Source organism: Temnothorax longispinosus, chromosome 5 (assembly GCF_030848805.1).
Source record: "Temnothorax longispinosus isolate EJ_2023e chromosome 5, Tlon_JGU_v1, whole genome shotgun sequence".
Classification (NCBI taxonomy): Eukaryota; Metazoa; Arthropoda; class Insecta; order Hymenoptera; family Formicidae; genus Temnothorax; species Temnothorax longispinosus.
In genome coordinates this window covers 16,284,375-16,309,009 of record NC_092362.1, presented here as the reverse complement: position 1 = coordinate 16,309,009, position 24,635 = coordinate 16,284,375, and the positions used below count along the sequence as shown (strand labels likewise).

Below are 24,635 nucleotides of genomic sequence, written 5' to 3'. Positions count from 1 at the left end.
TTGAAGTGATAAACATTATTATATAGATATATATGTCTTCAAGATTTATTTGCTTTGTTATAAATAATATAATTAAAAGAAAGTGAATCTCTGTAATTTTCTCGAACATTAGACTTAATATAATCAGTCCGCGTAAACAACAATTACAAATGAAAAGAAGACTCATTAAAATGTAAAATACATGTCGACTGCATAAGTCACCGTGTTAGCGTATTTCTGCTAATTCTATCACTTAAAAAAAAAAAAAAAAAAAGTCGCTTTTACATTGCTGACACAAAGACGAAACGTGTACTTATGTTGTTAAACCGTCGTAATTCGAGCAAACCGAAACTTTCGCAAAAATAAAGAGGAAAAACGAAAGAGAGGAACTAAATAAACGTTGTATGTACATACAAGTGAAACTTCATGAGAAGACTTCCCCTCGGTGAAGACCGGTTACGTACTACATGATGTTGAGCGACTTCAATGAACGGACGAAACGGACAGGAGAAGTCGAGTGCGAGATCTTCGAGATACTATAACCATACGCGGATTACACCCTAATTTGGTTTATTGCGATGCTAATGATCGCGACGTAAATGTATTTTTTTTTGCTCCTTTTAGGTTCGGATCAGCGTTAGCGCCTTCATCAACCCTGCCTTTGGGATATATAGCGCATATCGGAATGTAGCTTAGGTTGCAGGTTGTAATTTATGATCCTATTTCGTCCTATTCGTTCAATCTGCAATAACTCCCCAACCGCAATCGAGCCCGTAACCCGTAGTGTGATTACGGCTTTAACGTTGCCAAGAACGGCAATAAGCCAAGAAAATGTATTGAACAATAGTGGCCTTTTACAATTGAAGATTTACTCGCGAATGCTTTCAGCTCGGACGATAGATAAATGTAAGATTACGTCTCAACTTCCTGATCGATTACGCAATAAATTACGCAGTTTGATCTTCAAGAAGGAGCTCGGCCGTTTATCAGCGACCCGGTAACATCGTTGCGCTCGTCTTCCCAGAAACTGTGTCCCATACGTCCTCGAGCATATTAGAAACGGGGTAAAAGCACGCCGAATGCTCCCACGTCGGGCCAGGAGAGACCGCGGTTCGTTGACCCGCGACCACGTGGAGTAGCACGTGCATTTGCGAGAGATTTCGCGCGCGGTGCCGCGGTGAACGATCGTTAAGCGACTATCGCTTGGCTCAACTCGCGCGTTGGGAGCAAGGAACTGCTAATGCGACTGACGATCGTTAGAAATCTTTCACGTTTCTTGCGCCACCAGGCATTCGCCTGGCCTAATCGCTCGTTAGACAAGTCACGTGCTGCATATATGCCACGCTGAATTCAACCCTACACTGACTGACTGACTCCGACGATAGCACGACGACTACGACGACGGTGACGTACCGCGATACGCTCGTTTACATCTGCGCGAATATCTCGATCTCTGCTCTTTCGTGGGATTACTTACTTATGCTCCTTTGCTCCGTTCTCGCAGCATTCGATGGAAAATAAATCCATGATACTGACGATCGACCATTAATGAATTTCAATAATTATTGAAAAATAAGTATATATTTATTAACAGATGAGGAGTCTCTACACGTTATTTTAGAATCTAAAACGAAATTTCTCTTCTTAATGAGAAATCTTAATGAGGAAAAGAGCACGCTATCTATAAAGATGAGATTTTAATATTTTCTCTTTTATCTTCCATATGCTATAGCGACAAAACTTTATTCGGCATGCAACAAATTAAAAAGAAAAATATATAGTTCTTGAAGAAATTGGCTGTTTTAGGTTTATTCTAGTAATGAAATATATTGTTGTACAATTAAGAATGTAAAAGGGAATATCTCAGCAAAACATAGCAAGTATAACGTAGAAAATCAGTTTTATGTGGGGTCGTACAATGCGAGTCGTGGATCGTGAGTCGTAGGAAATGGACCAATCACAATCGAATTTGAGAAGAATAATCGACTGTGATTGGTTAATTCTTACGACTCACGACTTTACGACTCGCATTGTAGACCTAGCATTTTACATGAAGCTGAAAAATCGAAAATCATTATTTCAACAAACATTTAACAATTCCAAATTTTATCACTGAGAATTAACATTTTGGATTACATATGATGCAAACCAACTATAAATAGTAATCTGGTCTTCGTGGGAGGTATTGATGAGAAAGAACTTGTTCGATTCAGGAAAAGAGAAGGCAGAAAGAACGAGCAAGATTAACAACGGACAAAAGCCATTCAGTTGTAGAGCCATTCAGTTACGCAGTCGCAACAAAAGGGAATGATTTGCGGAAAGAACTATAAAAGACAAGGAGAAGCTATGAAGTTTCCGTCGTTAGACGGTCGTAAAATTTTCAGCTCCCCGTAGCGAACGTCAAAGAGTCATTCTGGTTCGCTTGCGGTTCCAAGAATTCCGGTTAGAATTTAGGCTATCAGAATCTGGAACGCCTCGGTCGTTGGCCTTGCCTTCGATTCCCAGCCTGCGAGATTTTCGGGCGCGACTCCTGCGTATGCGGCGTGTTTGTATGCCCGTATGTTAAAACGGAGCTTTTATCTAATGAACGTCTAGACCGGTTCGCGAGCCGATCGTGCGGACGCTCGCGAATCACGCGACAATTTAGTCCCAGACCCGTTGAATGTGCGGAAGGAGAAGGCGGAGAAACGGCGATGTTCGCTTTAGCGACGTACAAGCCACGGTACCATTAGAAATTTTCGATTACTCTGATTCCCCCTTTGAGCTATCTAGTATCATTTTTGCTTTATAGATAAAGATAAATAAAATCAAGGTTTGTTATAAGATAATAAACAACAAATTTTTTAATGTATATACAAGTTATATTAAATAATAACGAAATACAGAAAAGATTTCCAGAACAGATGCAAAATTGGAGATATGAGAGATGTAGTGTGTAAACGTCTTTACTTTTCCTGTTTAGTATTCAGTGAACTTCGTTTCTGCTTCTAAATCATATATTTTTATCTATTTGAAAATGTCCAGCATTGCATTAAATAAAAGTCAAATATATATTCTTGAATTAAATGTGTAGCATGTATAACACTGCAATAATTATTACAATTGAAAATATTGACAAGTGGTAAAGAAAATTGATAATATTTCGACTGCACCGACTCTTTAAATATGAAATAATTTTTCAAATTAAAATTAACGATTGATGTGCACTAAAACTATTTACAGGCATCATTGATTCGTGCAGACCGCATCTTCCTCGAGTATTTAATTTCCTGTAATTATCTACGAATGCTGCATTTTGAATAGCGTTGGCTTGCTTTATGTGAGAATAACGTTCTAATTTTTGTGTTCTCTAATAATTCTAACTCGTAACAGAGTGGCTATTTTAGATGTGTACATTTACGTGTATCGCAATCATTAATCATGCCGTTTTCGTGCATCGACGCGCGACGGCTACAAAGTCGCTATCGTTAATTTCACGCTGTATATTATAATTACACGCCTTTTTTTCTCGCCTCAGATGTGCCCGAGTGAAGACGGAGGCTGCGGACGGGCCTCGGACGCGCAGCGGAGACGGAGGGGCCCGCGGAGGGAAAGGCATGGAACGATTCGGAGATAATATACCGATGTACTGAATTACGCGGCCGGCTACCGAATCATTTTGACCCACATCCGTGAATCGTCGTTGCCTCGAGGCCGAAGATCCGAGGCGCCTTCTTCTCGGCGTTACTTTATCGAATCTGCTGTGCTGCGTTTTCAGAACGGCGATAAATAATCCGCCGAGCGAGTCGAAGAAGAAAAATCATGCCGTATATTTTTCTTCTAATTAATTTCTTTTAAAAAAATTTAAATCAAAGTTTAATCACCAAATTATCTAATTCAAATATGTGCTACATGTATAAGCAAAAGTTAATTTGAAATATATCTTTATAGAAAAAAGTATTTTATATAAACTTCTTTTGTGTGCATATCGAGAGATAGTTGAGGGTAAGACTTAATTTGTATTTGCTTCGTGTTTGCGTAGCTTCCTTTATGCAAATACATCGTCTCATTGTACACCACAATAACGTGATAATTCTGCCGGAACTTGCCATGAGACCTGTTTTCTGGTGCTATTGGGTCGCAACAGTCAGCGGGAAGATAAGCTGTGCAATTTATATTCAAGCTGTGCCCGCGATTATAATTTGTATTTGCGACTTAAATAGTTATCAAGAAGACAAGCAATACGAATATGACGATGATTATTATTGATGTTGCTGATCACAGGCGCCGAAGGTAATATATAGTACTAAAGAGATTGAACTGAAAAAAAAACCGAGAAAAGATGTTCACATTCCGGATTTGCACACTTCTTATTTCACAAACCCTTTGAGATAATTTCCTTATTTGCATATCTGGTGTTTAAAAAATTCCGCTAGTGAGCGTGCTATAATGGATAAGGGTTTCGTATATAAGGAAAGGAAAGGTAGAGTTGACTTGCAGTGTCAGACTAACAATAAGTGGCGCTCTAGTTCAGGATAAAGATAGACAGACAATGGTCTCAACGCGAATAATCTTGTTGTTCGTAGCGATCGGCGTTAGTTCAGGATTGCCTATAAGTCATCGTGGGTCCCATGGCCATCCTATACCGCCTGAGCCACGGTTTAATGGAGTTTTCGACAGCGATTACAATCACGAGGAAATTGGTAATTAAATTTCTGATGATAATTCCAGTTTTGACAGATTTGCAGCTATTCAAAGTTTAAAATAAAAATTGATTTTACTCTATGGTGTTACTCGCAATAGGCGTAGTAATTAAAAAATGCTTCGTTAAAATCTGTTGCTATTTCCTCTTTTTCTCTCAGCTAGTAACATAAAATATTGGAGTCCGAATGATCTACAAAATGTTTGGGAATTAAGCGGTTTACACGAAGGTGATATCATGATACATCCCGATAGCCCATCGTGGAAAAATGGTCTTCTAGATGCTACAGCACGATGGCCTGGCGGTGTCGTGCCCTATTTCATACAAGAAGATGACTTTGGTAATTCTACATCTTCCTTTACATAATCGCGATAACAAATAGCGTTAGCATAAGTATTAATATTACAGATGTCATTCATTACATTTTTTACAAGAGAGTTTGCTACCGTTAATTAACTTCTATCTTAAATTATTTGCATCGTTATCTCTTTCCGAAAGTAGAACTAGAAAGAAACAAAGAAACTCGTTTAAACTGAGACTGAACTATGTTGTTGAAATCAACTGTTAGTTCGTTATACATATATACTTCAAAACTTAGTCTTGATTCGGAAGGTTCAATTTTTGTCTAAGAATCATTAATACTTATAGATCGGGATCAAATCGAACTAATCAAAGAAGCCATGCAGGAGTATCATGAGAGGACATGCTTACGTTTTCGACCTTACAAGGATACTGACGACGATTACGTGACGATACAGGCAAAAAAGTCGGGCTGCTGGTCCTTGGTAGGTCGTCACGGTCACGGACAGGTGTTGAATCTACAGAATCCGGGATGCGTTCATCACGGTGTTGTCGTGCACGAGCTCATGCATGCCTTAGGCTTTTACCATCAGCAGAGCGCCGCGGACCGAGACGAGTGGGTCACCATACATTGGGAAAACATCAAGTCGGGTACGAACAGCTAATAATATTAATATTGTGTTTGTGTTAATAATAATTTACATTGATTTCTTATATCTTTTGTATAGAAGATCGTGTATTTATTTATTACTGTAATAATTTTTTAAGGATATTTAAAATAATCTTTGAACGACATTTGTTGAATACTTGAACGCTATTCGCATCCGAGTCAAAATGATGTCAACTAATGTGTTCTTAGAATGGATGCTCTTGTACGATGCACGAATAAAATTTTAATGAACTTTTGCAGGTAAGGAGCATAATTTCAACAAGTATGACAATCGCACTGTCACCGATTATGGTATCGCCTATGATTACAAGAGTGTCATGCACTATAGCTCCCACGCATTCTCTAGAAATGGAGAACCTACCATTACGCCGAAGGTAATGATCGTGCGGCACTCGCAATATTCCTATTGATTTCGGTTTGTTCTCAATGTTTATACTATTTCGCAGAAAGAGAAGGTGCAACTTGGTCAACGAGACGGACTCAGCGAAAAGGACGTGGCTAAAGTACAAGCAATGTATAAAGAGCAATGTGGCGATCGTAAACCAGAAGGAAACGGCGGCAATTCTTTTGATTCTTCCGAAGAAATTTCTATAGGATGGCTATTCAATTAAAAATTCACGTTTTTAAATAATCAAATTCTAAAATGTATAATAAAGCGTACCAACAAATATCTATATAGTACGTTTCCATGTTTTTAGATTAAAATGAATTTATTAATTTATAAGTCAGTTTATAAAAATATCACATACAATTATACTTAATTTCTTAAGTATAATTATCAGTCTGTCCAAAAATAAAATATTTAATCTTCAAGCATCATAAGACTTGTCGAGCAACAATAGCACTGCAAACTGGTCCCTAACAATCTCTGCTTATTTCATCCTATAACATTCAGCCGACAAAGTTTTCCTAATTGTAATACGTTAACTGTTTCAATTCATTTACAGCATCCTCTGCCGCCTAAAAATAATATTTATGTTGTATTATACAAAATCGCATAAAAATACTGTATCAATTAACTTACGCGTCGGACATATTCATCTTCATCCTTGATTAAGCCTTCCATGAGATTTCTGAATGATTTGTTCCAGACCTGTTGTAACGCTCTGCAGCAAAATCTACCCAACAATCTGATCATAGTACATGTCCTTGCTCGTAAGACAGTTTGTCGATGACTGAGAAGTTTATTGAGCTGTTCCACTGACGCTCCTTCAAAAAATTTCAAATATGTAAATTCATTACAAATACGATGTAAAATAGAAAATTTACAATTTCGGCTCACCGGGAGTTTTTGTACGTAGAACAACTTGTTCCACAAGCTCGGCATTCTCAGGTTGAGATCGTAGAACGTTATTTAAAATAGCGATGAGATCTGCAACGACCCTTGCCTTCCTTTTTTCTAACGTTAGTAGTTGCTGTAGAAGTGGCATCCCATTCACAATGTAAATAGCGTCGCAAAATTGCATGAGAAATTGATTCTCAATATAAACTAATCTACAGAGAACTAGCATCGCGCATTCGAGTGCTTGAAGTTCATCGGCGGATAAAGAAGATGCTGATCTCGTTCCCACGTTCACTATCGCATTCAACTCGTTATCGGAACGTTCCGACATCAACAGTTTGATGGCATAAACGAGATTTGGTACTACTCTCACATCTAAATAAACTCGTTCGATTTTCTTAAGATTTTCTTTGCTGACTGATACGGTGAATGGTAATGATAATAAACAAGTTACATATTCGACTACTCGGCAACCGGCTGCTGGATTTCTTAAAGGAGAAACAAACACCGAGACACAATTTTGTTGCAACAACGAGTCAATTTCACCCTCCATAACTTCTTCCATCGATCTTTGTAAAAATGCGATCCATTCTTCGTTTTCGATAGGCTTTTCCACTGCCTTCGGGTCCCAATCTGGCAATCTCGTGTGTTTTTCAGTCAGGTTTCTTTCACCGAATTCTTGTTCATAATCCATGCTCAAGCAACTTTGCTTGCGATCACCATCACCATGTACAATTTGCTCTACGCGCGCGTGCGTAGATTTTTCAATTTGTTGACCTACATTGATTCCATCACCTTGAGCATTAGTATGATACATTTCCTCATTCAATTGTCGTATGGAATGGCTATCATCCGTTTGCGTTTGAACAGGTTTCGAGTGATCGTCTAGTATTGGGAAATTATGTTGTACGTCTGCATTATGTGGACAGTCACTCTGACATAAAGCGTGATTTGCAGCTAAAAGATCACTTCTCAAAGATGCCCTGAGACTGAGATTTCCTAAGAGTACATCAATACTAGCGCTAGAATCAGTGCCACTTGGCTCACTACGACGTAATGCCTGACAGTGGTTTATCATATGATGGCAATATGCAGGAGACATTAGATAACCCGGTTGTGAAATACATGTTCGTTGCTGATACTCATAATGTCTTCTCTCCTGTTCTTGTAATTTTTTGATTGTTTTCTTCACAAATCTATACAAAAAATTTTAATTATTTGTATGCATACATATATGCTTTTAAAAAGAAACAATTAAAATCAATACTATACTTGGATTTATTTGCAGTACGCATGGCTAAACGCTCTAATTGTTCTTGCTTTGCTTTTGCTTGACTTGCAGATAATGGATTTGTAAATGGAGTAGATACGGTGCCACCTACTATTATTATTCGATCCTTGACAAACGGATGTTGGAGAAGATCGGGCCAAGTTAACCGCTGAGAAGGATCTTTCTGAAGTAATCCCTGAAATTAAAATTATGAATAAATTTATTAACAGAAAAATCAACACTTATTATAAGTTAAGCTATGTAAGAAGGTAAACGGTCAAAATACGACTAAAATATTGGCGAGTAAGGATAATGGCCGTAGACCTTTTTACATATAACATCTAACTTGAAATTATGATAATTTATTATTATATAATTCAACCAATAATATAGTAATACATCTTTTCATAAATTAATAAACATCTTTACATGTACAATATACAATATACGATTGCAAAAGTATTAATATCACAATAAATATCTTTACCTCTAGGAAGCTTTTGCAGGTTGGAGAAATAAAGTCTGGCCACTTAATTTTTTCAAATTTGATCAACTTAACCAAATGCAGTATTGAATTAGTTTGAAATGGAGGCGCACCCACCACCAACTCATAAACAATGCAGCCTAAAGACCTTTTTAGAAATTATGAAATTAATTTCAAGATATATTTCCTATATAAATGAATCATAAATTATATATATATATATATATATATATATATATATATATATACACACATATATATATATATATTTAAAATATTTATATGGTTGTACATTTACCATAAATCAGCGTTGTGATCATAGGGGTATTCGTCCATGAGTTCTGGTGCCATGTACAATGGCGTGCCTTTGATTGACGTAAGTACATGAGTACCAGTACTCATATTACGAGCAAATCCAAAATCACATAGTTTAGCTATGCCATTCGCTTCTAAGAGAACATTTTGTGGTTTGAGATCTCTAAATAACATTAATATAATTATTATAATTGCATATTATAAGTCATTCTTTGCCTTAGTTTAGATACAAACCTGTGCATCACCCGATTTGAATGCAGATAATAAAGTGCAGATACTAGATCACAAGCTATTACTTGTGCTCTTTCCTCAGACAATCTACCTCCTTTGGCCAGTATGTCATATAATTCCTTATCTGCGTATTCTGTTACAACCACGATCTAAATCAGATATTTTACAGAATATCTAGAAAGGTGTCTTACTTATAAACATAATTCTTTTCAAATCCGACATACTTCATTTTCTGTTTCGAATGAATCTATCATCTGCACGATATTTGGATGCTGCAGATAACGTTGAATCTCACACTCTTGACGCAGACTCTTGAGATCTTTGTCTGATCTGCCACACTGTGGAACAAGCATATCGGCGCGTTAGTCATGCAGCAAAACAAGTTATTTATAAATCTCTCTTGTTGTTTCATAGCCATTCATACCTTCCTTATCATTTTGAAAGCCACAATTTCACCATCTGAACGTTTTCTAGCTTTATACACTTGTCCAAAGGATCCCTCTCCGATGTGCTTCAGAATCTCGTACTTTTTCATCTTGAAGCTCTCGTATTTCTTCATTTTGTTGAAGTGCTGAAGATAAATGTCAAAAAATGTGCTTTTTGTATTATATTACGGTGTGCGCATGCAACAAAACGGAAACTTCACAACGCGTCAAATATAAATAACTAAATGCAAGCGTCCATTATATATGTAGTGAAAGCGGGAACGAAAAGACAGCTGTTTGGTCCGCAGGATGTAAGATGTAACGTAGCTTGAAATTCTCTGTGTACTAACGCCATCTTAGCAAACGTTGTGATTGAGGCAAAGCAGTAACTCAAGGTAGAAGAGTATTTGATGATAATAAAGAAAAATAATTATTAAAAAAAAATACGATCAGAATAATTTCAATTATAAAAAATAAATAAAGCCTATGTTTGTTTATTCATCTCATCATAAATATGTTAAGACATTTCTAAATATTATTGTTACTTTCCATTTATATTAAAATATTAAACTTTATCGAAATTGTATTGTTCTATATATGTGTATTGAATATACATATTTTAATTTAATCTATGTATTAAAAAAGTCTACATATTCTTACGAAAAAATTAATTCTATTATTATCAATTATACGTGATTAAACAAAAAGATTTAACAAAAATATTGATTCGCTAGAATTGAAAAATTTTTTTGAAAACGAAAAATACAGATAATTTATGTTAGAAGAATATTTTTCAATAAGACACACTTAATTGCTTCTGCATAATAATTCCTATCGCCGTAACAAATTAATTATACGGTGTTAAAAGATTTAACGAGAATAAAAATAAATAGAATCGTGATGGAATAATGCTTTTGTTACGCGCGACCATAACTTTTTTCTTATGATGAAACATATTCTTATATCTCGAGCGTGTTACTCACCATTGGACCACCAATAAAAAGAATTCTAATACATCAACTGCGATATACGCTGGATCAGTTTTAATGTAATAATATTTTCACACTAGCGATTAGTCAGTCCATGTTTGTAGTTCGCCCAAGAAAGATGCAGGAAGCTCGATATCTTTGTGGCTCGTTTCCTTTAGCATTCCTTTTACTAGGTAGCTGGTTTGTCACGAACATTAATACATATCCGACGCAGCTTATCAATTCTTGGACAAGATCGCCACCAATATCGCTGAAACTGATGAAAACAAGGGAGACCACTTCTGGGACAACTATTAGCTATAAACGTGAGTAAAGAAATGAAGTTCATTCCTTGATTGTGCCTCGAGAACATGCAGATTTCTAGAAAATGCCATGAAGATATCTAAATAAAGATGACTTAAAAGTATTCTGATATTTTATAAATATAATATTATGTATTCACAGTTGATTCATGGTCTCAGTATGATAATCCGGAAGAAGGTGCAGAACGAGAAGGCGATATATATCAGTCGTCGAAAGCGAGGAAAACTATTACGAAGGATAAAACTTTATTATGGCCTAATGGCATCGTGAATTACTACGTTCATTCGTCCATAGGTAAGCCGTTTCTGCAATTCTAAATCAAAACAGTGACTTATATAACTACCTAAAGACAAGCTCACAAATAATGGAACATTTTATGTATACATTCCACTGAAAATCAAATATATTTAAGAATTGCTTGTCAGGTCTAAATATTTAAGGATTTATTATCTGCTCTAGCTAATAAACCAAAGAAACTTGCTATGCTGGAGGATGCGTTACGTACCATAATGTCAAAGACATGCATTAAATTCCTGCGCATTAAAGAATATGCAAAGCTCCCAGCAAATAGTTGGGTCAATATCACGGGTCATCAGAAGGGTTGCTTCTCTGAATTAGGACGTAATGCATACGGACCTACTTCTTTAAACCTAGACGTGAACTTGTGCCTTCACACAATTGGACACACGATACACGAGACGTTGCATACCCTAGGTGTATATCATGAGCATATGAGGCCAGATCGAGACAAATACATTACTATAATATGGGAAAATATAAAAAAAGGTAATCAATGCAACATGTGTGCTAATAACAAACTGAAAAGAGGACTAACAAAAGATTCTTACAGAAGATGTATTCAATTTCCGTATGTTAAATAATAATACCGTAACCGATTATGGATTACCATATGACTATGACAGCATAATGCATTATTCTATGACGGCGTTTTCCACTAATAGGTCGCTTCCTACGATAATACCTACGGTAATATCAATTTTTAGATACAATATCGAAGATACTTCGAAAACTAAATATAACTTTGTATATACTCAATACTAAGAATCAAATATAATACTTATTATATTTGATTCTTAGTATTGAGCAATATATAATTCTATTGATTGAATCAATAATAAAATTCTGCTTTTACAGTCGTCTTATGTGGAGATTGGCCAAAGAAGTCATTTGTCGCATTACGATATACAAAAATTGCTAATTGCTTATAACTGCACTGCCGTCGGTACTAAATTGGAAAATAACAAGAAACTCAATTTGGAGAAACCTAAGAAACTTCCTAATCGTAGAAAATTACCGCAACCACAGTCGTTGAATAAAACAGTCATTGAAACAGAAGTGAAATCACATACGCCGACAATCGTTATACATAATTCAATATTAAACAAATTAGATGATAAGAATGCTGATTTAGGAAAGTCAATGGATAGACTTAATCAAGTAGCTTTTCTTAGATCTGTATATCCTATTCAACCCAATTACTATCCTGTGCCCCTGAGCCCAATATACCTGTACATAAATCTTCATTTTTACTTGAATAAGAAATGAATAAGAAAATATATATAGCAAGATAAACAGAATGTTTAAAGTTACAAAAATAAATTTAATTGATGCTAATGAAGAATATATATACATTTCACAAAGTAAATTATAATAATACTAGAGTTGTGTTATTAACTGTGATAATTATTAACTTCAGATACACAAATCTTTAAATAGATCCCATTTTTGTCTTTACTCTTATAATTAGTTTGCAATTAGAGTCAATACTCTTTACTTCTGTCTTTTCGTTTATAATCACTATGCTTCGAATAATGTCTCTCCGATGATTTATCGCGATCTCGAGATTTATGTTTCTCTGATGATTTATCACGATCTCGAGATTTATGTTTCTGTTCGTAGTATTTATCTTTACTTCGACGTTTGTCCTTTTTATGATGTGACTTCCGCTCTCTCGAACGTGACGACTTCCTATATTCATGTCTGTGCTTTCTTTCCGTTGCATCTGAATATCTTTCCTGTTTGTCTCGATCTCTTGATCGGTGATAACTTCTATCTTCTGAATGGTCTCTTTTTTGATTATCTCTTTGCTTCTTATGGTGATGACCGTTCCTGTCTCCAGAATTATAGTCATTATAGTCTCGGGAAGGAGGATCTTTACTAAGAAATACTTTGTTTAAACGTTCTGTTCTATCTTGCATCTTTTCATAGTTTGTATCATCTGTTTTGGTATTCGAAACGTCTGTCATACGTCCAGAATTACTTTCTCCGGAGATATAATCTACATACATCTCCATTTGTTGATCAATCACTTCTCTGAGAATTTCAGTATGAGACTTTTTATTTGTATGAACGCCTCTATGCTTTGCTCTACGCCTCTTGAAGTTGCGCTCTCGTATCAACAATTCCAGAAAAGACAATTCTTTGTCTCTTTTTTGTTGTGCCTCCCTGAAAAATAGATTTAAAAATATTTGTAAATTACAAAAAAACAATATATATAATATATAACACAAACATACTACTATACGTTACACGTATAATTATAAATATTATATTTATTCATTATAAATTTATATCTATTCATTAAACTCACAGATTATTAATATTTGCAATATCCTCTCCAATGTCTGGCTTGGCGGTATTAGCGATGACATAGTCATACAGCGCTTTCCTCTCATCGCTGGTGAAATCTATGATAACCCTATCAGATGTACGCGGTACTAACCGCTCACCCATACCTATTATCAGTGTTAAGAATTCACATTTTTCGTAGTTATAGCATGGTTATAATATAATCATAAAAGTCGAAACATAATTAAAAATTTCTTGCAATTTCAAAATAATAGCTGTGCAGTTCTTTTCAATTGCATACTAAATAGGAAAATTACAATTGTTAGATCGCAAATGTTATAATGTACCCATTTTGTCTTTATGCGACTATAAAATATTGAATAAAGGATATGTAAAAGGATATATTGATTCTGCGACAAGTATAACATTCACAACTCGCTGGAAAAAATTCCATTGTCATTTAACAGGCATAAGAACGCACATAGTCGTTACGTTTTTTACTAACCAGTTTTCATCGTTGGATTTTGTTCTTTGGCCTTCCTGAGAACTTGTTCTTGCAGTTCCTCATCTGGAACAGACATTTCATATAGAGATGTTTCATAGAATATCTCTAGAAAAGTTATAAAGCGCTCGTCCTAAGAAGCTCGTCCCTTACCAAATTTTATACAGAACGGTGAGTCAGCTGGTAAAGTTGGCTCTGATAAAGGAACATCTAGCTTTCCGTAACCCTCAGCTTTCCATTGACAAGAGGCGAGATGGTCATTGAGAGAGCTTTCCGTTAGCCGGTGGGACGAATCATACGGACACGTGAGATACTCCGTATCCTATACAAACGCAATAGTTCCGTTAAAATCAACATATCTGTGTCAACAAGTTTCGATTACGCTTACCACGTTCGTCACGCTCTCCATCGTCCAGCCGAGGGTTCCAACGATGCTGGCGATTTCCTCGTTAACCGCATCGGTGAAGCTCCGCAGTTCCTCCAGTTGCTCCTCACGAGAATCACTCATATTTTTTAACGTGCTGATTTCAACACTGTTTCGCACAGAATTCATCGCATCACCGATTCATCTTGATTCACGCCTGGACCCGCTTGTACGAAATTAGGATTAATCGAGAGAGGACAAAATTACGGCGCGTTGAGGTTAGGATACTCGCGCGCAGGTGTAAGTGTACTCGTCCGCTCGTCGTACAGATGACGACATCTGTGAGTGATTATGCGAAGTAAGACGCTACAAGCTTTGGCAGATCATTCTGCGATAGTGCGATTTATAATCAATATTTACTGTCAGTATTCTGATATTGAAGCTGCGGAGCCCTTACGTGGAAGAAAATCATACACGATCAACCGTGCAGCTCGCCGTTCTCCGCAGGCAGATATTCGCATTGCGATCATCGAGGACATTGAGGTGAACTGCACGCGCCAACTTGAAATTTGAAATTTTGAGCGCGCACCGCGTCCGGCTTCTCCCGCGTCTTTTACACGCAGATTTTTCACGTATTCGTTCGAAATCTTTGTAGAGAATGTCGAATTAGACACGTCTGATCATCGTAATTCGCTAGGAAGCACGGTAGAAAGCGCGCCCGACTGTCATTTCAGTCAAATTCAAATAGTTGACATTTCGAAGTATCTCGATTTCGAGATCTTGCGAGCCAAAACTCGGCCGCCATGACACTCTCGTCGAGTCGCCGGTGCATCGGTTCGGAGTCGGATCGCGGTCCGCAATTAATCGCGAATTTCGCCCGTTAAGAGTGCACGATGAGCACGAATTTCTATCGGGAGTGCCGACCGGAGTGACGGGCCATCGACAGAACGTATCGGTTAGCGCGGGCCCTCGCGATTAGTGTCGTTTCACCGATCGCGGCTCCGACGCTGCCGCTCCGCGTAACCGCCGGCGCCGTGCCGTCCCGGTGAGTGCAGATTCCGACGCCCATAGGCGTGCGAAAATCGCCCTTACGCTTTTCGCAGAGACCCTAATATACCCTAAATAACACAATTATTTTTGCAACATTTAACAATCCTAGAACTTGACCTTCGTTTACTATCATTTAAATTGAAAATGGTTCTATGCTGTTTATATAAAATAGTAAAAATAGATCAGATGCAAAAGAGGGTCTGAAAAGTAAAGGCCGCCGTCTCTGCATCGGGTGTTCATTTGATACGTGTGCTTCGTGGAATTTGTACGGATACCGAGATATATCACATTCGATTACATTCTTTCGGGTGATCGGTCTCGCTTTTCTTAACCGTCGACTTGACTCGCGTCGCGGCGTCGTCGTGTCGCACACGGTTTCGGAGTAAAGTTGCTATCGCGTCGTTTTCGGTACACGGATTAAAAATACTGGCGGAGCCTTTTACAATCGAGTAGTGCCGCGACGTGTTTAATTAGCAATCACAGAGATCACAGTCTCTAATAACGTCGTACGTTTAACTTCTGTATTGAATCGTGTTTTTGATATCGTGGTTTTGTCAATCGTGGGGGATAGCTAGAGTGTGTTCATAAATCGATGATTTATTCGGAGTTAGTCGAAATCGCGTGACAAGCTGCAAGTGTGGCGTTCTCGCGGCGGTTGCTCCTGGCGAGTGAAGTTGGCCGCGCGATTCGCGAAATTCTTTCCGCCATTTAGCGTCTACCTGCGGAACGTCGAGCGTCACGGGCGGCAATAAGCGGATCGTAATAGTTTCGTACGTAGCTTCTCCGACGTAATTCTTTCGTCGCCGTGTAACAAAGTACGCGCCCGTCGCGAGATTAATACCGGGAGTGCCGTGCAAAGTGTCGAAAGTGTCGCGCGATCGCGTAAGCGACGATATAACGTCGATTTTCGCGAACATCGTGATCGTGAGTGAGTGCGCCGATGGAGAGCGACAACGGAGGACCGAGGAGAGGAGGAGGAGGCCTGTGGGAGGCATCGGGCGACAGCGGGGCAACCGTGGAGTAAGTAATTATTCGTTACTATATTATTTTACTGTTCTCTGTGGCGGATTCCGTCACTTTTTCAAGCGCGACTTGATTCACTCATTATGTGTGATACTCGTTACTTCGAGGTTTAACTCCGGCGCAATTTCGCAATTTATTCGGATTTCGATCTCCGGCATACTTATACGAGAAGAAATATTACGTCGCGAGCGTCGCGTCTCTCTCTTATTCGCACTGTCGTAAAATCAGATATCTGTTAAAATAATGTTTTCAAAATTTAACGGGCGCGATAATTAATTATTCTCTAGTATCGATTATCTTCAAAGACTCGTTGCTTTAATCTAAAAATATTTTTCTGTTACAGATCGACGGAGGGTTACGACTTATATAACTCCGCTGTTGCGCATCGGCACCGGTGAGTTATTTTTTTATTTTAACACATAACACTAACAATCGCGGCGGGAAGCTCTCGCATCAATGTAGCGAACCGGATAGGGCTAGGAAGAACAGCCGAAGGAAGGGAACTTTGCGCCATTTCGTTGTAAGCCGTCATTAACAGATACTTAGGATGCACGAGGAGGGCGCGGAAAGTAGACGACACGATGTACTCGCACCTGCGTGCACCATTAAAACGCACTATTAAATATTAACGGAGACCTTTATGAGGCCGTAATACGCTCAACGGCTCGTAGCTCGCTACTAGCGTCACTGCCTTCGCCTCGAACAACGCTGAGGAACTCGAAATAGCTCCCGTTCATCGACGTGAACTTCCGACGCCTTCCTTGAAGCTGTCATAGGATCCGGTCCGCTGTTGCAAATACATAAGATAAGCACGACCCGCGAAAACTAATGTTTCACTCGCGATCGTTGATTATTCAAAGCAATGTGCTACCTAAAATATATAACTTTCCAAAGAAATCGAAACTTTTTTGTAAAATATTAATAAATATTAATAATAATAATCGGTATTTGCTTCGTTTAGCAATCATCAGAAAAGAGATCTGTCTAGAAGTTTATGGACTTTGTAAATTCATTTTATACGTTAAATCGCAGATTTTTCATTCAAGTTTGTTGACACCGTTTGTTTATACTGTTTCGTCTTATTAAGCGAATTTGGCGAATAAAATCTAACGAGCCCAATCTCCGATGCACGATCAATTCGCGGAACATTTCGCCGCCAGCGGCTTTTCGAGGTACATTATCGCGAGGCCGCGGGATAAGCGCGATACGAGACACTTTAACGAAGAAAATGTAAAAGTTTTAACACGTTTCCGCGGCGGACATCGCGGTAAATAAAATTGAACAATCCTTCCAATCTGCCCTAGATTTTTATTACTCGCGGAAACTTCGAAGTCCACCTGCCCCCCTCCCTCGCGAACTTCGGAAATCTCTTTGGAGAGACGGCAAGAGAGAGAAAGCGGGGGCACGAGTGCCCCCCGTACGGAAACTCGTCGGGAAAAGTCATTCCGCCCGTTTCTCCGCGGTGGTAAGAAACGAGCCGCCCTGTCGGCGATGCCGTGGGGGGTGTGCGAAAGGGAAAAGTCCGCCCTCACCACCGCGGTATAAGCCGCCGTGCGTCGGCTCTCCGTATCGTTCGATAAGCTCCCGAGCCCTCGGCGGATTCGGTGCGGGCTTCCACACGGCACAAAGGCCTAATTACCCATAAATTCGCTGATTTACGGCGGTCTAGAAATGTAAATATGAAATATGAAAATGAGGACGGCGGTAATAAAAGTAAAACAAAATTCCCTTTATCTCGCTCTTTCTCTCTATTTCTTTCTCTCGCTTTCTCTCTCTCGCTCTCTCTTGTCTACTCAACCCGTCTCCCCCCTCCCCCCACCCCCTCTCACCGCCCTGCTTTCTCATCGGAGACGTCGACGGGAACATCCGCGCGATTCGCACGCGAATTTGGTTCTCTCACGGCGAGAAGGCACTTTGTCTTGCCTTTTGTAGCTGTCGTTTTGATTCACGGCAGCTAGTGATTCTTCTTTTCTTCCCGGCCGATGTCGGAAATGCTCGCGGCCGCGATGGAATTATCGACGCGAAAATTGTCGTTACAGTACCGACTGCCTCTAATTAACGTGGCTAACAATAAGCCAAGAACTGATCGCTTCTAGTGAATTTCTTTAGTAAGAAAGACGTGTGTATATTGTCAGGTGAATAGCAACTTTAAATTATCATTTTCGCATCAGTCAGCTAAACAATTCATTGTGATATACCTAAGATATTTATCCTTATAAGCACATAGTCGTAATTAGTTCCGTATAGATAGAATATTATTTTATGTAATTATCTTCTCTTTATTTTACTACAAAAAAGATTCGCTCGTTATTGCAATGCCGATTGAAATTATTAAGAATGTTATAATAAAGATTTATATATTAATTAAGAAATAAATCGAAGAACGGTTATATGCTCATAATGACGGTTTGTAATGAGCACTTCACTCTCTGATCATCGGAATGCGCGAATGCACACATGAACCGGATCCGGTTCCTTCGAATGCGCATTTGAGTTGACAGTATTCGTTAGCAGTTACATTTCCCTACATAATTTGACTTTAATTAAAGCAGTCGTTGAAACGTCTGTTGACTCGAAGCAGCGTTTTATGAATTCATCGGGATTGCAACGTTTGCGCGCTATTCGCTCGACGTTATCCCGCTCTCGCGTTGATATTCTTTTGCTACGCCATTTGTTGAAATGCAAACAACCTCTCCGAACATTTCGAAGACCGTTATGTGGATGAAAGAAATAGCAAATACGGTGGATTTTCCATTAGGCGCAATAGACGAGCACCTAGAGCTTCCATATTGTATGAGTTTTTTTTTTTTAATCAAGCTGCGCGCCCACTGACTGATTATTTTATTATTTATACGCAGAAATGTGTAAGTCACAAACGAAAAGGTAGTTGTCTAAGTTTAATTAAACGCAAAAAGCGATTTTTAATAACGTAGTCAATAATGGCGAATAATAAGTTTTCATTAAGAAGGTAGATGATATCAATATCGTATAATATGCTAATAAAATAAATGAGCACTCGCTAATCGTTGTATCTCACAATCGGCTAAACGTGCCCTCAAATAGAAGAATTAATGTGTTGTAATTATCGTGCGTCATGCAATTTTATGTTATACGTTGATCAGAGCATTTAATTCATTTCATTTTGATGAAAATGCCACTATTATGTACAACAATTTACATAAATAATTATTTAAATATTTTATATGACTCTTTTTATTAAATGTTTTATTTTAATATATCTCGATTTAATTATTCATGCCTCGATATTTTTTCGTCTAAAATTGAACCATAGAACCTATTTGAATGCGTGATTTTTAAAAAGTTTAAAAGTAGAAATTGACATTACTCTCAAAGTCCAGAAAATGGACTATAAATATATACAGTACAAAATTTTCAATTTCATTTCTTAAAACTTTATTAATTATGCATATAATCTCATTTTAAACTTTTACTAGTTCAATACTGCAGCAATCAAATATTTTAATATAAATGTTCAATAAAAATGTTAATATATTTATATAAAATATAAAAATCTTTTTTAATAGACATATTAAAATATTTAAAAACAATTTATAAATGATAGCAATTACGCAATGATAGCAAATAACTAGTCTTACTCACCAGCTGTGGTATCGCAGTTTGCTCCACCCGTTGCAAATTCCACCTCAGGAATGATCCGCATCCAGCTCCAGCGAGGAAACAATTAATCCCAGAAACGAGCACTTAATTACCCGCGCTGCTGAACGAACTCCGAAACTATAGATCCGCACATTTCACTTTCGAAGGAACGGACATTTCGAAGAAATCACAAATTCACGATATCGCCTGCACGATATCGCTACTGACACGCGAAATGCAAGACATAATTCTCTTTTTATTCCGCGACACGTCCGCGCACAGATTAATTATAACTCATTATTATCACCAACACACAATAGAGTATCTTTTTCATTAGACGTATATAGTAGCCGAGCGTCTAAGATCTCTTGTAAAGGTCTCTAAATCAAGTTTGCGCTTCTTTACCCTCAAAATCCGCCGCTGATTACGTTAATCAATATAATGTCGTCCAATGGTTTTAATAACACATCAGATACTACGGAATTATTTTAACGCGATATTTGCTTTCATTAACATAATTTAAGCACGATGAAACAAACAATTCCTATAATCGTAGCGACTATAGTATTAACTACAGCACACTAACTTTAGCCAATTGCTACACGTTCCACCTCGAAAACTTCTCTTTTGATATTTCTAATGCAAGTACAAAAAAAATATTTAAACGCATTAGAAACGTAAGAAAAAACTTTCTGTATAATTTGAACATAAAAATCAGCAACAACTACAGCAATCTAACTATAAAATATACCCTAAATATATATTTCAGGCAGTGTTATCAACTACTAATTTAAACATTTGATAAAAAAACAAAGACAGCAAAAAAATAATTAAGATCGTTATATTTTAACAGTTAATGATTAATATACATGTCAATATAGCATTAATCATTAAATGTCTTAAAATATTGCAAACGTTATGTCCATTTGCGCCTTTATTTATGAATCGCACGGAGCGAACCTTCATAACATATTTATTATATCCAAATGACGCTTTCAATTGCCAAATATTGATCAATATTGATAACTGTATGTAACAATACATCAGCATCAGGACATTCGCATTTATCGAATGCAAATTATTTGATTCGTGTTGCAATATTCGGCAAACCGTCTCTAAACATTTGTTGAATGTTTATCTGGTGCATTAGCAGCTTACAGTGCATATCTAAATGCGACCAGTCGCCCAATACTTGTCAAGCCGAGATAGGTAATGCATCGTATAGATCATATGACGCGTATGACAACGTAATAATTCATATCAACGTGATAATTCCACAATTGGATGTGACAAAGGTAAAATTTGTTAAATAAACATGATATATTTATATTTGTCTCGCGTATATTTGATAAATAAATGTGCCGTTTAGAAAAAGCTAAATCCCTTGCGTGTGACACGTAACTTAAAAAATTTTACTATGTTTGAAGCTTTTTGATATAAAATTTCGTTACCATGCAGTGATAACATCTACGTTAGCCTCAGTAATATTTATGTAAAACAAAGTATATAATAAATTATTATGTCACGGTTATTAAAATTCCTCACAATTCTTTGTCAAATGAGCGCGAAGATTGAAAACACGGAAAGGGCAATCTCCGTTGCGTTGACCGTGGCTGCAAGAGATTAAATGCGGATCATTTGTGCCGGTGCAGTGGTGGAACATTTGACGAATGGCCGTGTCGTCCGGGGCCGGCTTAAATCAAGTGTATCAACGTCTCGTAGCCGTCAATGCCTTGGATAGGCTATCGGTCGAACAAACGCGTTGTCGCGGCGTAATTCCGCGTTCAGCGCGAGTGAATTATACGCGTGATTGTCGCACGATACAATACGCAACGAATGCGTGATGAACGATCGGGCATGGCGACCGCGCGCGCTTCAAGCCGCCTCGACGCCTTCGCGTTCCGAACAGATTCGATACGCGCGGCTCTCCGATTAGCTCGCCGGCCACGCTCGTTTTCCCGCCTGACGTATTTGCCCGCCCGCGAAGAATAACAATCAATTGTTCCCCCGTGCCTTTATCGCCGTTCTTACATTTATTATATCGCGCGGCGTCTCTCGGCCGCGATATATTTCATCGATCGACGTTCGCATATATACGAGCTGCGCGTTAAAAAGCCGCCTGGTTAATTCAAAATCGCTCGTCCCCGTCGCCCATTTAATTCCCCGAGCGAACTAATCTCGTCGTTTCTGCCAATCTTTCTTTCGGTAATTTACGACTGATACTCCGCGATGACGAGTACACGCGGTCGCGATGGAGCGAGCTCTAACGACCGTTTCGAAACGATTAACGGTCGATTTCTTTTCCTCCTTTTCCGTGACTGCGTGCACGTGTGTACGTGCTATTTTTCGTGCGTGTGCGTGTGCGCGTGACACGGGTACGAGACGAATCGTGGAAGCCGGTGCTCGGTAGTCCGCTTCATATCTTAATGAGACCCGTTTGTCGTTTAAAGTTTGCCCCGCTCCGTAGGGTGGCAGAAGCGTGCAAATCAAAACGGCGATTCTCTCCCTAAACCCTTTAATTAGCAGTCATAAATTGTAGCAATACAAGTTGATAATGCCTCGCCTGGTTAATTTATGCCTTCGAATTACGCTCGCTGAACGGATCCCAAAGTTTTGCATAATCGTCCTTACTCCATCGCGATAGTGCCTTTCTATTAAACAACTTTCCGCGCGAAAGACGACTCCTGACTCTTTATGCATGATGGGTCTGATGTAATCAATGATATATCGCACATTTATATAATTTATGCAGTGTGATACGAATCGCAAAATGTTCCGGAGTTATTGCGCTTCCCTCCATTTATCGATTCGGCGGTTGTTCCTTGCTAAGATTGAACCGGTATTCTATTCTTTTTAATAACTTTTTTATGTTTTTAACTTTCAAAAATTTTTAATAATTTAGATTTAAGTTAAAATTATTTAAACAACAAATTTGACTAAAAATAAGAAGAATTTATTATTTATTCGTAAAATTTAGTTTACCAAAAGCTCTTCATTGTCACACACACAATTATTTGTACGCTCTGATTATTAATAAATCATCGAGGCTCTATGTTATTAAGAATTGATTTCTTAGTTCAGAGAAAGTGTGTCATAGAAAGGCTGCGGATACTTAATAAATTATTAAAATTCTATGAAAAATCAAAGTAAAGAAATTTAATATGAACAGGGAACATGTATTTAGAAATATATATGTTCAGATTTTATGATTTTTGATAATTAATTTGCGACTATTCCAGTTGATACAGTTATTTCTTATAATATATTTTTCGTTGAAGCGCTGCGAGTTATAAATTAATTATTAATCATTAGAAAAGGATCAAATCGCATAAAGATGCATTCCTAAGGAGTGGACGTAATGTGCGTATATTTACTTTAGTACCCACCTGTTGCAGTAACCTAGTTTCTTACGTACACCCACCGGAAACTTTTTAAACTTCCCAAGGATCCCCTTAAATTCCCGACCCTTACATGACGTTTAAGAATGCGCAATTAACTAGGTACGCAGTTGTAAAAGGGAGACATTCCTCACGCGTCTTTCTTTCTTTTTCTCGTTTCGCAAAGTAAGAAATAAATGAAAGGTATAGTGCAAAAAATTTTATATTTATTTTTTAATCCTATCTATTTTGAATTAGGTCAGGCCGCGTGGTTTTCGTGAATGCAGGGAAATCAATAATCTTTTCTAATCATACCCCTGTTGAACATCAATAATTAAATTCAGTCTCATATCTGCACTTAGCAAGCGATATCATCGATCGTATCCTTGTGTTATACATGGTTTCTGAATTATGTACCAAGATGTCGCGACGATGCAGCCGATGCAGCCGATGCTGCATCGTCGTAAAAATAAGAGAAAAGAATAAGCACCATATACTGTAAACGCATTAATTGACAGTTCGAGGTTGTAAAATTTTGTGTTATACGCTGCTTTCGCATTTGTTACCTAGAAGCTGCCTGGTACTTTAATCATTTTGTATATTATGTATGATCATTTCTAGTTTCGACTTTAAGGATAATTGAGGCACGAGTTCTGTAGAATATCGAAAAAGTCTTATGTATAAATCTCAGAAAAGCAATGATCGTTTTTCAATCTGAGAGACGAATGATTGGGAGGGAATTTTCCTATAAACTACATATGTTGTACAAAAAGCATGAATATTATGTTTAGAATCAAATAAAGAATTATATCTTATTTTTTTATTTTTTTTATTAATTAATATTTATATAATAGTAAATGTTTCTCGAAATCTCAAGATATCAACTTTTCTTATCAGATTTATTATTATGCTTCGTATATTAATTAATATACGAAGCACATAATAATAAATCTGATAAGAAAAGTTGATATCTTGAGATTTCGAGAAACATTTACTATTCATATTTATATACTACTAGTTCATTAATACTAGTTTGATAATTTATTTCACTCAGAGTGCTAATACCTACGCTTGCAGTCGATTTCGCGAGATATATCGCGTGACAAAACTACAGAAGACGTTAAAGGAACGCGTTTTTCCGCTCGCGAGGCGCCAATTAACTGCGTTACGCGCAACCTATTAC

General features: G+C 37.6%; 4 protein-coding genes across 7 annotated transcripts; 2 read left to right on the top strand and 2 right to left on the bottom strand.

Moving 5' to 3' along the window:
- The first annotated feature begins 4,389 nt into the window (after positions 1–4,389).
- On the top strand, positions 4,390–6,254 carry LOC139813965 (seminal metalloprotease 1-like). The gene is made up of 5 exons (XM_071779874.1): positions 4,390–4,661; positions 4,821–5,000; positions 5,309–5,611; positions 5,871–6,004; positions 6,077–6,254. Exons 1-5 carry the CDS (start codon positions 4,511–4,513, stop codon positions 6,239–6,241), a joined length of 933 nt encoding a protein of 310 aa, XP_071635975.1. The 5' UTR covers positions 4,390–4,510; the 3' UTR covers positions 6,242–6,254.
- Positions 6,255–6,343: 89 nt separating this feature from the next.
- Positions 6,344–10,761, bottom strand: Fu (STKc_STK36 domain-containing protein fused). 3 transcript variants are annotated; one of them, XM_071779861.1, is made up of 10 exons: positions 10,621–10,761; positions 9,637–9,783; positions 9,437–9,550; positions 9,216–9,361; positions 8,965–9,144; positions 8,670–8,814; positions 8,185–8,378; positions 6,913–8,108; positions 6,655–6,839; positions 6,344–6,590 (listed from the first exon to the last, which is right to left on the bottom strand). In XM_071779861.1, exons 1-10 carry the CDS (start codon positions 10,621–10,623, stop codon positions 6,540–6,542), a joined length of 2,361 nt encoding a protein of 786 aa, XP_071635962.1. In that variant the 5' UTR covers positions 10,624–10,761; the 3' UTR covers positions 6,344–6,539. The 3 variants fall into 3 exon arrangements, with proteins under 3 accessions (XP_071635962.1, XP_071635963.1, XP_071635964.1); XM_071779862.1 differs by lacking the exon at positions 10,621–10,761 and having other exon boundaries at positions 6,345–6,590; positions 9,637–10,094; XM_071779863.1 differs by lacking the exon at positions 10,621–10,761 and having other exon boundaries at positions 6,346–6,590; positions 9,216–9,345; positions 9,637–9,651.
- LOC139813959 (zinc metalloproteinase nas-4-like) lies at positions 10,633–12,495 on the top strand. The gene is made up of 5 exons (XM_071779866.1): positions 10,633–10,931; positions 11,071–11,223; positions 11,389–11,715; positions 11,780–11,916; positions 12,085–12,495. The coding sequence occupies exons 1-5, from the start codon at positions 10,721–10,723 to the stop codon at positions 12,493–12,495; spliced, it is 1,239 nt and encodes a 412-aa protein (XP_071635967.1). The 5' UTR covers positions 10,633–10,720.
- A 34-nt stretch (positions 12,496–12,529) lies between these two features.
- Positions 12,530–14,696, bottom strand: LOC139813960 (U11/U12 small nuclear ribonucleoprotein 48 kDa protein). 2 transcript variants are annotated; one of them, XM_071779868.1, is made up of 5 exons: positions 14,412–14,696; positions 14,174–14,342; positions 14,024–14,086; positions 13,541–13,685; positions 12,530–13,395 (listed from the first exon to the last, which is right to left on the bottom strand). In XM_071779868.1, the coding sequence occupies exons 1-5, from the start codon at positions 14,571–14,573 to the stop codon at positions 12,711–12,713; spliced, it is 1,224 nt and encodes a 407-aa protein (XP_071635969.1). In that variant the 5' UTR covers positions 14,574–14,696; the 3' UTR covers positions 12,530–12,710. The 2 variants fall into 2 exon arrangements, with proteins under 2 accessions (XP_071635969.1, XP_071635968.1); XM_071779867.1 differs by having other exon boundaries at positions 14,409–14,694.
- Positions 14,697–24,635: the final 9,939 nt, after the last annotated feature.

Bases quoted from the DNA above. Each gene is read 5' to 3' on its own strand.
- LOC139813959 (XM_071779866.1), top strand. From the start codon at position 10,721: ATGTTTGTAGTTCGCCCAAGAAAGATGCAGGAAGCTCGATATCTTTGT. The intron at 10,932-11,070 runs GTGAGTAAAGAA...ATGTATTCACAG, and splicing joins GACAACTATTAGCTATAAAC to TTGATTCATGGTCTCAGTAT. The intron at 11,224-11,388 runs GTAAGCCGTTTC...TATCTGCTCTAG, and splicing joins CTACGTTCATTCGTCCATAG to CTAATAAACCAAAGAAACTT.
- LOC139813960 (XM_071779867.1), bottom strand. From the start codon at position 14,573: ATGAATTCTGTGCGAAACAGTGTTGAAATCAGCACGTTAAAAAATATG. The intron at 14,087-14,173 runs GTAAGGGACGAG...TGTCTGTTCCAG, and splicing joins ACCGTTCTGTATAAAATTTG to ATGAGGAACTGCAAGAACAA. The intron at 13,686-14,023 runs GTTAGTAAAAAA...CACTGATAATAG, and splicing joins AAATCCAACGATGAAAACTG to GTATGGGTGAGCGGTTAGTA.
- LOC139813965 (XM_071779874.1), top strand. From the start codon at position 4,511: ATGGTCTCAACGCGAATAATCTTGTTGTTCGTAGCGATCGGCGTTAGT. The intron at 5,612-5,870 runs GTACGAACAGCT...GAACTTTTGCAG, and splicing joins TTGGGAAAACATCAAGTCGG to GTAAGGAGCATAATTTCAAC. The intron at 6,005-6,076 runs GTAATGATCGTG...ACTATTTCGCAG, and splicing joins AACCTACCATTACGCCGAAG to AAAGAGAAGGTGCAACTTGG.
- Fu (XM_071779861.1), bottom strand. The intron at 8,815-8,964 runs GTAAATGTACAA...ATTTCTAAAAAG, and splicing joins GATCACAACGCTGATTTATG to GTCTTTAGGCTGCATTGTTT. The intron at 6,591-6,654 runs GTAAGTTAATTG...TATTATTTTTAG, and splicing joins AAGATGAATATGTCCGACGC to GCGGCAGAGGATGCTGTAAA.